This window comes from Octopus bimaculoides, chromosome 1 (genome assembly GCF_046866305.1).
Source record: "Octopus bimaculoides isolate indiv1 chromosome 1, ASM4686630v1, whole genome shotgun sequence".
In the NCBI taxonomy this organism is placed as follows: Eukaryota; Metazoa; Mollusca; class Cephalopoda; order Octopoda; family Octopodidae; genus Octopus; species Octopus bimaculoides.
In genome coordinates, this window is record NC_142928.1 from 30,749,331 (window position 1) to 30,763,158 (window position 13,828).

The 13,828-nt window shown below is 37.8% G+C and overlaps 1 protein-coding gene across 2 annotated transcripts in view; it reads right to left on the reverse strand.

Annotated features, from left to right (window-relative positions):
- LOC106870019 (uncharacterized) overlaps window positions 1-3,456 on the reverse strand; it is a 35,910-nt gene extending 32,454 nt beyond the window's left edge. For both annotated transcript variants that reach the window (XM_089349958.1, XM_089349951.1), the window contains exon 1: window positions 3,334-3,456. In XM_089349958.1, the coding sequence (XP_089206084.1) occupies window positions 3,334-3,404 (71 nt within the window). In that variant the 5' untranslated portion in view covers window positions 3,405-3,456. The remainder of the gene's footprint in view (window positions 1-3,333) is intronic.
- Window positions 3,457-13,828: the final 10,372 nt, after the last annotated feature.

Below are 13,828 nucleotides of genomic sequence, written 5' to 3' on the forward strand. Positions count from 1 at the left end.
CATATCCATTCGGGTCCTATTGTATTTTCATAATTAAACATTACGACTTGCATGAAAATTGTTGAAATATTTTATGTATAGTTGACGTATAACTAATTTATTGCACATAAAATTTACCTGTCTGAAACAATTTTTCCATGACCAATGAAAAATTATCGTGGAACCCAATTTACTATTCTGCATCCGTGGACCCCATAAAATCTTATATGGACCCTGGCTGAGAACCCCTGCATTGCGGTGTCAGTATGACGAGACTATATCATTCACGATTTTTCAGTGTAGCCACTTTATGTCATAAGGCAAGGTTGTGTGGGTGAATAATGTCGCCCAGTTTTATATGTATATGAAATTACAAACACTTCATAAATACACCGGCCAATATCAACATCTGCCCATTCCATAATTATACCAGAAAGTCTAAAGAGGAACGTCACAAAGACTCCGAGACATGGTGACAGAATGAAGAATGTGACTTTCGTCATGCGGCAGCCAGAACATTGATTATCTATAATAATACTCGTGTTTTTCCTCATTACAACATATGAATAAGGAAGGAAGGAGTGATGGCAAACGAGTAGTGGGATGATGGAAATTCTACGGTGAAAAAAAAAAAAAAAAAAAAAGATCAGCGTTTCAACTGTAAATTGCGTTTATGTAAAAGGCAAGCGTGTGTGTAATGGACGCGAGATGGTGAACATCAAACGCTGAAAAGAAAAATTAAAGTTTCGACTGTGAGCGTATGTGTACAAGAGAAGTAGGTGAAATGTGTGAATCAGCGTTTTTTTCAGTAACAAACGATGGTCAATGTCACATCTCAACAGACAACCACTAGATAACATTGATAAGTGTATTGATTTACCATCCATAATCCATTTTGTTAAAAATAATCATTACTATCATACATACACCTACACAAACCCATTAGAGAAAATAATTATTGCCGGAGTGTATCAAGAATATAAAACGACTGCAGTTGAAAGGTGTATTATAAATTTGGTAATAAAAGAATTATTCAACTAAAAACTGTTTTGTACCTTACTTATAAAATACTACAATTAGTCGTCATTTTTGACGGCACGGTGCTAGCTAATATATAAAAACACCAAGATGACATCAACAAAAAGTAGAGTAACATATGGTGGTGAATCTTTCTAAAAGGACCCGAAGGGGACCAACAAGCATTAGAAAACAACACAACTATAACAAGAATTTTGGAAAACTGCCAGAAGATGCTCAAATATGCGTGGAATGAACTAGTTCTTTCCAGCATTCAAAAACATTAAGAGGAACCCTTGCTTTTATGTAATATATCAGAAGCAACGTTATTAATTATTCTACAAAAAAAAAAAAAAAAAGTTGAGTGTTACATTTCTTATATAAATTTCTTCAGATAAAAATTTCTTGGTGTCACAGCTTGGAATGGGGAGTAGTAGTAATTGTTTCTGACATGGGGTACAAAAACAAAAATTTTGGTGAAAAGGAAAGCAGTTGAGCTAGGCTGCTGACAAAGTTCTTGTAATCGTTAGCGGCTCACTTTATAGAAGTGTCAGGCGATGCTAGTGTTCAAGCGGTTTTGTCTCGCGGTTATGCCGTGAGCGTGTTGGCTTGCTTCTGTTGAGCCTTGAAGTGAGCGACCGACAGATGCGCTTAGTGTTGAATTGTTTTTGTTTGGTTTCGGATTTTGTATTTTAAGGTGGAACACTTAGGTAATTAAGTACGCTATAACAATTGTGTAAAATAAAAAAAAATCTATAAAAAAAAAAAAAAGATAACCACAGTACTTCACTGGTATTTTATTTTAATCGGTTGTAGAAAGACGAGCAAAATTTATTTAGGTAGGATTTGAACGGAGGACGTAAATAGCCAGAAGAAATACAAAACATTTTTGGATACCCTAATGATTCTGCTCACTCCAGCCATGAAATAATCCAGTCTACTATAGGTACAAGGCCGGAAATTTTGTAGGAGGAAGTTAGTCAATTATACGATATCAGTATTCAACTGGTATTCGAAAGGATGAAAGGCAAAGCCAGCCTTGGTGGAACGTAACGCCGAAAAAAAAAAAAATGCCGTTAAGTAATTTTGTCCGGCATGTTAACGATTCTGCCAGCTCAGTGTCCTGGTAATCATAATCCTAACAATAATAGATCATCTGTGTAATCCTAATTCTTATCAATGGAAGTAAAACAACTACTGAATACAAGGATTTTACGAAAAAGACCAAAGGGAAACGATGAACTTAAAAGGTTTCGTGTCCAGGAAGAAGAAATATGAGGTTAAGTGCATTATTCATCCCGAAAGTGTTAACGCATAAATGAAACAGGATAAAGACTAGTTTCAGGGTTTGCAAATGAACTTCTTTTACTTAAATTGATCGTAAATTTTGATGGTAATGCCGAGACCCCCTTCGGTCATGACTGACCAAGAGATTGCACCTAGAAAGTTACCCTCACAGGCACAAGTCTAGGCAACGTTGTTTTTATGGAAGACAAGCAGTCGACCATGCATACCGGTCTCCCCTCTCAACACCACTAGTGTTATCCAAGGGAAAGGCAAAGGCCGATACAGCTTGGCACCTATGACGTCGCAAATCAGCTGAGTGAACTGGAACAACGTGAAATAGGTCTTGCTCACGAACACAACACACAGCCCGGTCCGGGATTCGAACTCAGAACCTCACGATCGTATGCTCGACGCTCTAACCACCGGACCATGTGCCTTCACGATGGTAATACATTATAAATAATAAAAAAAAAGCTTCCTTTTCTAGTTATTATAAAGTAGCTAAGAAGTTAAAAAAGATCACATGCTTAAAATTGATAAAGTATTTCGATAGTTAAAAAAAACAACAAGAAAAATTACTGAAATTGAGTTTGTTTGACAGAGATTTGAGTTTTTACGTGTCCATTTTTAGAAGCCAATGCGACGTGCTGAAAATTTGGGTTCCATATCTAGCATATCCAGCAACCATATTTAGAAGTCTCTTAATTGGAATGAAAAGCGACCCGTCTCTGTAGGCTTATAGTTTTCTAAGCTGTTGAACAATATATATTAATAAAAGCTTTTGAAAGTATCTCGAAAAGTTCACTTTTATAATGAAAAAAAAAAAAAAAAAAAAGAGTTACTCAAGACAGGCTTCTTCGAAATTAAAAAATAAATATTTGTACGTATGTTTTACAAGGGATTATTGAAAATATTTAATCTTTTTCTATTATTTCATCTGTGTTAAGAGTTAAATCAACAAACATCTATTTCCTATTTTTTACACTTAAATAATGTAACCATAAAAAAAAAATTAATTATAAAAAAATTGCTTCGACAATAACTACTTACTGCATATTTCGTGAGCTCATAAAACACTTGGAAATTGAATTTGCGTTATTCACCAGGGGGTTATAAGACATTAACAAAATAGTCTACCCAAACTTAATAACTTTATACTCACGTATTTGCATTATTACATCTGTAAATAGCCAATCAGATTGAAGATAATTTGAAATACTACTCCACTCCTAATTTCACAGATCAGATTTTATTTTAAAACTTTAAGAGAACACGAAGGAACGAGGTTCGAACTAGTACGTTGGCACTAATCAATCGGTACAGTTTCAAATACAATTTGTTGTGTTGTATAAGCAACCAACAATTGGAAACCTCTGACCTAGAGCAGATATGGAATATCTAGACGTAGATTATAGTTATAAAATGTTTCCAGTCCTTTTCATACGACGAGAGGAAAATAATTAAAATTTTTAATCACCATCTGTTCTGTTAATTTATATTTATACAAGTATAATGCTGATTTTCTGGCACCCTTGGTTCTAGTTCTATACCGGATTATCCAGTTTGCTGCAAGATTTAAATGTAAGAAAAATTAGACTAGGAATTTCTACAAATCATCAATCAAATATTAAGATGAATACAAAAGGATACCTTACCTCCTCTTGTCGCCTGACATATAACGGGAAATTCAACTGAGCTATCATACTTATGAAAAAGATTAAAAGAAGCATAGAATAACCAGTTACCAGTTAAAAAACGATTGGATTTATTCTCCACTTATTATCTGGCGCCATCTATATAAACGTGCTCAAAAACAGAAAACTTTACACGAAGAGTTCCAACGAAAAAATATTTCTTCACTATGCCACAGGTAAATAATTGAATTTTTATCCCTGACGAAGAACAGATCGAACTATATGAAATATTATATTATGACATACATATGAAAGAAATTGTTGTATACAGTGTTCAGGTGCACAGCAACTAAAAAAAGAAGAAAAAAAACGAAAAACTCATCAGGTGTACTGTTGACGGATTTCAGGAAGCATGGAAGTTTTGAAGAATGTAGTGTTTCGACAGCTAATGACTGATGCGGGTAGTTTATTCCATGCTTCAACAATTTTGAGCGTGAAAAGATGTTTCTAAAAGTCATGGGTGCTGTGTTGTTTTTTGATTTTGTGAGCATGTCCACGAGTGTTTGACATACGGAATTCAAAAAGGTGACCAAGGCTGCTGTAGGAAAGATGGTGTATAATCTTGTGGGTGCCTACCAAGTCAGTTGCCAGACGTCTGAGTTTCAATGTGTCCATGCCCAGGGAAACAAGACGTTCAGAATATGGTAGATGCTTGACGGCTGGTGTTCGTTTTGTAGTACGTTTCTGAACAATTTCCAGGAGATTTATATGCAGAGCAAGATAGGGGTTCCAGACTGGTAATGCAAATTCCAAGTGTGGACGTACCATTGTCATATAGTTTTAAATAGATAACTGGCGTGTGGCTGACAAAGGTCTTACTGAATGATGCTAGGACACCCTCAGCCTTCTTGACAATCTTAGAGATGCGGTTAGTCCAACGCAGATCGCTTCATAATAGATAATACTCAGATCACGTTCACTAGAAGACTTCTTGAGATTGGTGTTGCTGAGGAAGTATGTAAAGGCTGGGTTTTTCCTCCTAAAGTGCATGGTGACGCACTTGTCCACAGCTAACTTGAGTTGCCAGTCAGAGACCCATTGCAGCATTGTGTCCGGGTCTGATTGCAGGTAAGATCTATAGCGCATACGATCTGTTCTTTTTATTTCGAGGTACAGTTTGATGTCATCTGCATATTTCAACACTGTAACATTCCTCAAGTTGGTATCTATGTCATTAATATATGCAACAAACAGTAGGATTCCACGAACGGATCCCTGTAGTACACCAGATGTCATCTCGTAGGGTGAAGAATGATATCCTAAAACCATAGCCACCTCTTTCCTATCGAGAATGAAGGACTTCAGCCAGTAATAGAGATCATCTTTCACACCCATAGCAGATGGTTTTTGCCATGAGTAGTTTGTGTGGCACAGAATTGAAGGCTTTAGCAAAGTCAAGGTAGATAACATCCACCCATGAGCCGCCATCAGTAACTCGGGTGAGTTACCTACAGCAACTGGAGTTAAGGATAAATACAAATTGTGAGGACTGAATACGGCTGTGAGAGCTCCAAAAGTTCCAGAGTGGTTCTCTGACACAGGACTTCATCAGTTTGACCATGCAGCTAGTAAGGTTGACTGGACGGTAATTTACAGGTGATGTGCGATCACTTTTTTGAACAAGGGAACGACACTGGCAACTTTCCAGTGCTCTGGAGTGACACAGTTGTTAAGGCAGAACTGAAGGACGAATGAAAGCTGGTGCAAAAGAAAGAACCCGCCACGTTTGAGAAGCAAGTAAGTAACACCATCAAGACCAGGAGAGAGACATAGTTGCGCTTATTCTTGAGGTGGCGTCGCAGCATTGCGGGTGTGAATTTCACAGCTGTTATGGAATCTGATGTCAGAGTTGGTGAAGAAGGTACATTGGGATTTTCAACAGTGAAAATGCTAGCATAGCATCCAGCAATAAACTCAGCACATTCCTTGGGGTAATTAGTGATCCGATCTGTGTGGGGATAGTAAAGAGGGCCAACTGGAGAGTGAGGTCTCTGCTTCGAACGTACATATTTCCGGACCACTTTGTTGTCAGTGCTGGTTGCTATATTTTGTTCCAACTCAATTATTTTTATTTTTTATTATGCGCCCTTTTTTAAAGCCTAGCCAGGCTCATGGGTCCGGTTTCCCGGTTTCTATGGCGTATGTGTTCCCCCTCCTACCTGCTGGACGGGACGCCAGTTCATCGCAGCGTTACTCAAGAAACAGGAAGAAAGAGTGAGAGAAAGTTGGGGCGATAGAGTACAACAGGGGTCGCCACCACTCCCTGCCGGAGCCTCGTGGAGCTTTAGGTGTTTTCGCTTAATAAACACACATAACGCTCGGCCCGAGAATCGAAACCGCGATCCTCCGACCGCTAGTCCGCTGCTCTTTCCAACTCAAGCACCACCTTTTTTGTTACTTACTTGAGATGGTTGGATGATCTGTTGCTTCTTCTATTCTCATCTGTTCTATGCTGTCTGTATTTCTGTTCAGCACCACGACGATCTTTCCTGGCAAGTCGAACTGCTGCAGTCTTCCAAATTGCACTTTTTTAATTTTTAGAGCGTTCGCGCAGTACCGATGCTTCACTTGCAACCCAGATTGCACTTAGGATATTTAGAAGAACAGTATTGACATCCATGGAATCGTTAAATTCAAACCAGTTTGGATGTTGTAACTCATCAGGGCAACAGTTCTAGTCTACTTTGTTCCAGTCAAAGCGAGTGTTTTGGAAGTGGTGGTGCTTCTTGTTTCTGCCTATAAGAGACAGATTGGCAATGATTATTCACTACTCTCTTTGAATATATAATAATTTCCTACCGAGGCACAACGCGCCTTACTGAAAGCAGAAAATTGTTTCAGTCAACTGAATTTATTTCAGTTTATTGCTGGGAGTTTATCATATCAGATGATAGTTGTTTATGCCCAGGGTCTGCTTCGAACGTGGAAGCCAATGATCAAAAGTGTTGTGATCGTGGCAATCTTGTCTTTTCTTTTTGTTTTCTTTTTTGTATACCAAGAATCATGTTGTCCGATGTGTACTGAAACTACCTCCCGCCATTAGATACAAACTACTATCGCCATTACATACAATCTTCTCATTTAAATATAAATAAATGCGAGCGTAGTAGAGAACCCATTCCTTGTCCATCACGTGACTGATCATTATTCGAATCGGCAACTTCTTCGAACCTTTCCCGCCAGAACGCAAACTGACCAATCACGGCCCCTAATAAGGTCACGCGATAGAGTAAAATTCTAAAGGCATTTGGAGCCCTCTTAACGCTATATATAGATCAACTCATACCCAATAATTTGTCTCGGTCCAGTTTCTCTTTGAGAACTGTTCCGTGTACCACACGACAGCAGCAGCAGCCAGCGACCACTTCAGCAGCTTCGTCCAGCCACGATGACCTCCGCCGTCGCCACATCAGCAACAAGAGTCTACGACTACTAACCAGCACCTACCAAGCAGCCTCTACGCTACCAGCGTCAACACGATTTACTATGTACACCACACCAAACTCCGCGGCACATCTCTCTCTTCGATTCTGTTAGGTGACTCAGCTTCACCACGGTAAATAAACAGACAAGAAATTCTCAGCCAGCGATGAACATCTGTATAACAAGAATCACGGCCCTGGCATCGAAGCCAAAACACAACTAGTGATAAGCTCTGCCACACTCAGCCAACTCACTTTCACATACAGAACTTTTCCTATAGTGTACTAACGATCTGGTATAATTGCTCACGTGTTATTGACTCTCTTTCTATCTGCTGTAAACACTCATACACACATGTATCACTCACATACACACTTTTCTTTGTATGACGGCCTGTCTTTGATTATGTTCTTATATGTCGCATTCACACTCTCACACAGACATACATCTTTAACGCTACAATAAATATCTCTGTTATTCATCTAATACGGTTGTGGTCTTTCATTACTGGTCATCTATGTTATCGTCGTTTAACATATCATCTATATCATCATCGATATATAATTGTGTGTTCGGCCGTGTGACACGTTTAAATAAAAGGAGTCCTCTGTTTTTCCATTCGTCACCATATCTCCTTTTTTGAGTTCGCACGGTCGTCACTTACAGATGTATCAGACAGAAGTGGGTAATTTGAGAGAGATTTGACTGGTATATTTCTCTGAAGAGGGTGTTTGAAGAGATGTGACTGCTATTTCTTGCATGGTGTGCGAAAGTCTAAAGGTTCTTCTTATCAGGTCGTACCAAACCAGATTGTTGTTGTTGTTGGCACTCCGTCGCTTACGACGTCGAGGATTCCAGCTGATCCGATCAACGGAACAGCCTGCTCGTGAAATTAACGTGCAAGTGGCTGAGCACTTCACAGACACGTGTACCCTTAACGTAGTTCTCGGGGATATTCAGCGTGACACAGTGTGACAAGGCTGGCCCTTTGAATTACAGGTACAATAGAAACCGGAAGAAAGAGTGAGAGAAAGTCGTGGTGAAAGAGTACAGCAGGGTTCGCCACCAACCCCTGCCGGAGCCTCGTGAAGCTTTATGTGTTTTCGCTCAATAAACACTCACAACGCCCGGTCTGGGAATCGAAACCGCGATCCTATGACCGCGAGTTCGCTGTCCAAACCACTGGGCCATTGCGCCTCCTGTACCAAACCACGAAGATAATAAAATACCAGGTAATATTCCGCTGGAATAGCAAATCAGAAAACGACCAGAAAGACACTAAATATAGATACTGGAAATCGGAGTTGAACCATGAATTTCTTTCACGAGGAGTCGGCGGTTGAATGAATAATAATGAATTTTGTTTTGACTGGTGATGTATTTTAATGTATCAGACAACAGCAAAATATCAAAGGAGTAAAATTAGAGAAAGTCACAGAAAACTTCACTAAACGAGTCATTTGATAAAAATTTGTTTCATTGAGGATACTGAATAAGATGTAATATTTTTCCTTAATACGTCTAACATCATTACATAAATTACTTGGTACCACTTTGGCATGTGATCTACAACTTAAAAGGCGATTACTTTAGGCTACGTTTTAATTTATTTTTCAATTTCGAAAAACCCTTAAGATGTTGGCTAAAGATTTTTACAATGTGACCAACGACGAGACGAAGGCAGTTGCATTTTAACGAAGAAATGGCTTTTAGATGATGACGAAAATGTTGCGCCATATCATCGTTGTGATGGGAAAATGAAAGAAGCTCGAAGAAAAGGGGAAAACGGTTCAATTTTGCCAACTTACGGAAATGGATTTTTTTCTATTATACTGATTTAAATAATAAAATCTATTGCAAACTTTCTCTTATAATAAGGTACATCAGTTAACTGGAAGAGGTACCGAATGAATATTTCACAGTTTTTCCTTTAGAAATTGAGAAGTAAACTAAAAAGTAACCTAAAGTAATCACCCATTAAGTTGTAGACGCTACACGAAAGTAGCACCAATTTCTTTATTATCCTACACAAGCCATGTAGTGTTAGATAATAGGTGGTTTTTAATGTTTGATTAATTACATTTACTATTATTTATGGTTATTTAAACGGAATATGACAATTTTTCTTGTGATTTTATTTCCGTAAATTTTTATTGATTCCTGCAACATAGGATGAAAAGCAAAACGACAAAGATCTAGAAGTGATTCAAATTCAGAAAACTATAACAGAAACATGGTCGTCAAAATAAGAAGTACAATTCACGCTCATGTATTAATTCCATTATGCAGCACATTCAAGATAAGTAGAAAGAAGCATGTTCTTCTGTAGCCTCATGTCGACCTAAGCCTTGCGAGGGAAAAATCAGTGGAAAACAGGTAATCCATCACTAAATTTAATACCACAACCTTGTCCTTGGAGTTTCTATTGCAAGTCTTCGGAGCTGGTCTTTAGCTTCTACTTCAACTTCTCTCACCAGTCACTGAAGCTATTTAAAGCCCGTCGTATATATATATATCTATGTGCGTGTCTGTCTTTGTCTACTAGCACTTGACAACCGCTGTTGGTTTCCTTTTTGTCCTCGTAATTTAGAAGTTCGGCAACGAAGAACGATAGAGTTAGTACTAGACTTGGTAAATTTTCAGATTAACACCCGCACGATTTTCACTAGGGTGTTAGGGTTTAGGGTTAAGGTTAGTGAAAATCGTGCTGGTGTTAATCTGAAAATTTACCCTAGACTTCGACTAAACCCTTCGTGGTGGTGCCCCAGCATGGCCGCAGTACAATAACTAAAACAAGTAAAAGATAAACGATTAGATAACGATAGGATCGAAACGAAAATATTTCAATACGTAGTTTCAATTTAATCATTGTTGATCTTTTAAGACTGAATCTTCCGATCCCTACAAGACAAAAAAAAAAGAAAGAAAAAAATCAAAGAAGGAAGAAACTTCAATTGAAATCTTAATAACAAATCATTTAGAAGCATAAAAAAAAATAAAAATATTTATTTATTTAAACAGAATATTCTACCCCAAACTTCTTTCATGCACAACCCTCTTCCACCAAAAATAACTCTCAGCATCACGAGAATTATTTTTATTTATTGTATCCTATTTCCCTAAGTGTTCTCGTTATATTCTTGTCGGATCTTTTTGGTTTGACGGGCAACATTTTTCATTAATGTTTCATGTAGTGTTTTTGGTACCGAAACACTTTCAAACTTCGTATACTTGTATATTTTGTATTGGAGAACCTAAGGAATTATCTAAAAAAAAAAAAAAGCCATTAAAAAAATTAAAAAATTTTATCGTGCAATTTTACAATTTTATGGTGTTTTCTGGCGGGTAAAAAAAAAAGTATTGAAATTAATTTTTTAATTGTGTTTTTCTTCCAAATAATATTGCACTTTGTCAATGAAAGTTTTAGTTAAACGAGCTGGACATTCTATGAGCATTAGTGTACGCACACATGACTATATATATATATATATATATATAATGTGTATGTATGTGTGTGTGTATGTGAGCCTGTGTGTGTCATTATAGATGTATATGTATGAGGGTAAATGTAGACGCGCGCGCGCGTACTTAAATGTATGCGTATGTTTGCTGGAGGACTTTATGTCGGTATTAAAAAAAATATTTTTTCCCTTTTTTTCCTTTTCTTCATTTTCAATATGAAAATAGATTTTCTTAAAAGCTACTTCTATCTATCTATCTATCTATCTATCGACGGATTACCTCTAAACCTTACTCTAATCCATGTTTGCAATGATATACCTGCTTATGTGTGCGTATGAATTTATCCTGCCTCTCTTTCTCCCTCCATTTTATCTCTCTCTTTTTTTTAAAACTCGCTTTACTCCTCTCACTTTATTTCATTTGTTTATTCACTTACTCAATGACGAAGTTAAAAAATTAAATAAAAAAAGAATAAAATAAAGGGTTTATATTCTCTTTCCTAGTAACGTGACTTAGCAGTATCGTTTTCCTCACTCAGCATATACAGTCATCAGCATTTTAGCTGTCGCCACTATTTCGTTGTTAGATCATACATGCGTTAATGTCAATGGTTATTAACCAGAGCGATAATTAATTTCTTATTAGTGGTACTATTCATTAATGAATAGTGACACTATTTATTACTTCCTGCAGAAGTATTTCATATATTTCTCGTAAAAGTGTTCTTCAATTAATATAATTTCATATCTAATGATTTTGACACGTTATAATTTGCAATCCCAATTAATCTCGCATAACTTTCTTGTAATGAGGCATTCAACGCTTCGTTTCTCCCCCAGGACTTATCATCTCCCAAAGGAGGTAAAAAGCAATCTTGTGTAGGCGCAAATCCTACCCGAGGTCAACTTCGCCGTTTAGTCGTTCCATGACGATAAAATAAAGTTCTATTATCTATGACAGTGTATAAGACTGGTTATTTTATTTTTTTAAATGTAACAACAATTGCTATGCGTCTAATGCGACCGTTCTTCAATTAATATAATTTTCGAGGGGTTTTAATGAAAGTTTTTTCCTTCTCCTCTCATATTTCTTCATTGTTCACTAATCCCGTTCATATCTTTCACTTCACCTCTTACCTCAGTTTCTTTATCTCTTTTCCTTTCTCTCGCACGTAATTTCCTGTCCATGCTTGAAGCTCACGAAGTTTTGCGTTCCTCATCAGTTGCAGCTAATTTCTCGAATGTAGATGATGTAGAAATGCCGTCACACGATTTCTAGCACGTTAGAGTCAGGAGACAGGCACTTAACCGATAGTATCACTGCTAGAGAAATTTCGGCTAAAATAAAAAGTAACTCTTACAACTCGGCGACTACATGAGAAAACAAATATACCACTGCGACGTAACAAATCTCTGCTATTTCATCATCCGACTTGGAAAGATCTTGCCTATCAACATGAAAAGTTCGAACAACACAAATAATACGTTACAGTTTTGAGTAAACAAGACTGGAACACGTCAGTTAGAACGGGCATGGGCAACCTTTTCGAGAAGTGGGCCGTATGAGACATGGATAATCAGGTGGGCCGTACTGTTAAAAAAAAAAAAAAGAAGCAAAATCGAGGTAATTTTTCTTTAAGCGTGTTGTTCAGAAAGCTTCGCAGTTTGTAGTTTTCTCCATGATTAACTTAAAGCATCTATTCCCACGTTGTCAACGTGAAGTTGTTACCATTGGAGACTAGACACAGCAACACTACTTGGATGGGAAGAGTCATCTTCGGAAATTCGTTTTAGGAAAAAGAAAAAGACAATCAGCTAGCATTCCTGGACGTATTAATAACACGCACCAAGTATGGATTCAGGACATCAGTATACCGCAAACCGACCTTCACTGGACGATACCTCAACTGCAATTCCCACCATCCATATAGTGTAAAGCGAGGGATTGCTCAGTGCCGAAAACATCGAGCAAGTAGCGATCGTGATACCCACCACGAAGAAATGATCAAGCTCAGTAACAATCTATTAAGCAACAACTACCCCAAAAACATACTATCCAATTATGAAGAGAGAGGATGAAACCAATAAACTGTCCACAGTCTGTCTACCCTATGTGAAAGGCCTCTCCGAAAAGATACAAAAGATATGCGGTCCATATGACATCAGGACAGTATTCAAGAGTAATACAACACTTCGCAAATATCTCCTTCGAGTAAAACTACCAGTAGAAGAGAATATGACCAAAAACTGTGTGTACGCCATCCCATGCAGCTGTGGTAGGTTATACAAAGGCGAAACATGTTGTCCCCTCAAAATAAGGGTAAAGGAACATCGCAAAGCTGTGACACGAGGAGATATTGATAAATCGGGTATAGCTGATCATGTATGGAAAAATGGAGACCACCTCCCCCTGTGGGATGAAGTTAAAATAATAGATAGAGAACACCAATGGAAAATATGAAAACTAAAAGAAGCAGCACATATGCTAGGACACAACAACCTCCTAAGCAGATATGAGTAGCATATGGGAACCGGTATTAAGGAAGGATAGGAGAATATTAGATTTATAAGCCCTAAAATTCATTCCATGTCGTAGTGGTTAAGCGTGCGGGTCACTAACCCCAAGATTCCGAGTTCGATTCCAGGCAGTGACCTGAATAATAATAATAATAATAATAACAACAACATCGAAAAATACCTTAGGAATAGGCGGACCGCATCATCTTTGCCCCCTAGCGCTGCCACTGCGTCCCAGGCAATGCTGACCCTAGGGAGGAAAGTAGTTCTATCTGAAAAAATTAGTGCAGTTTTACACATGCATCACAAACAATAATCAATTTTACGCAGAAGTACTTCTTAGGAAATACACTATAGGGGGGGACCCTGCAGCAATGGGGATTAGCGTAGGCGTCTTGGGATACTGGTAGCTTCTTTTCCAAATTATGGTGAAATGAAGGATTTGGCTAT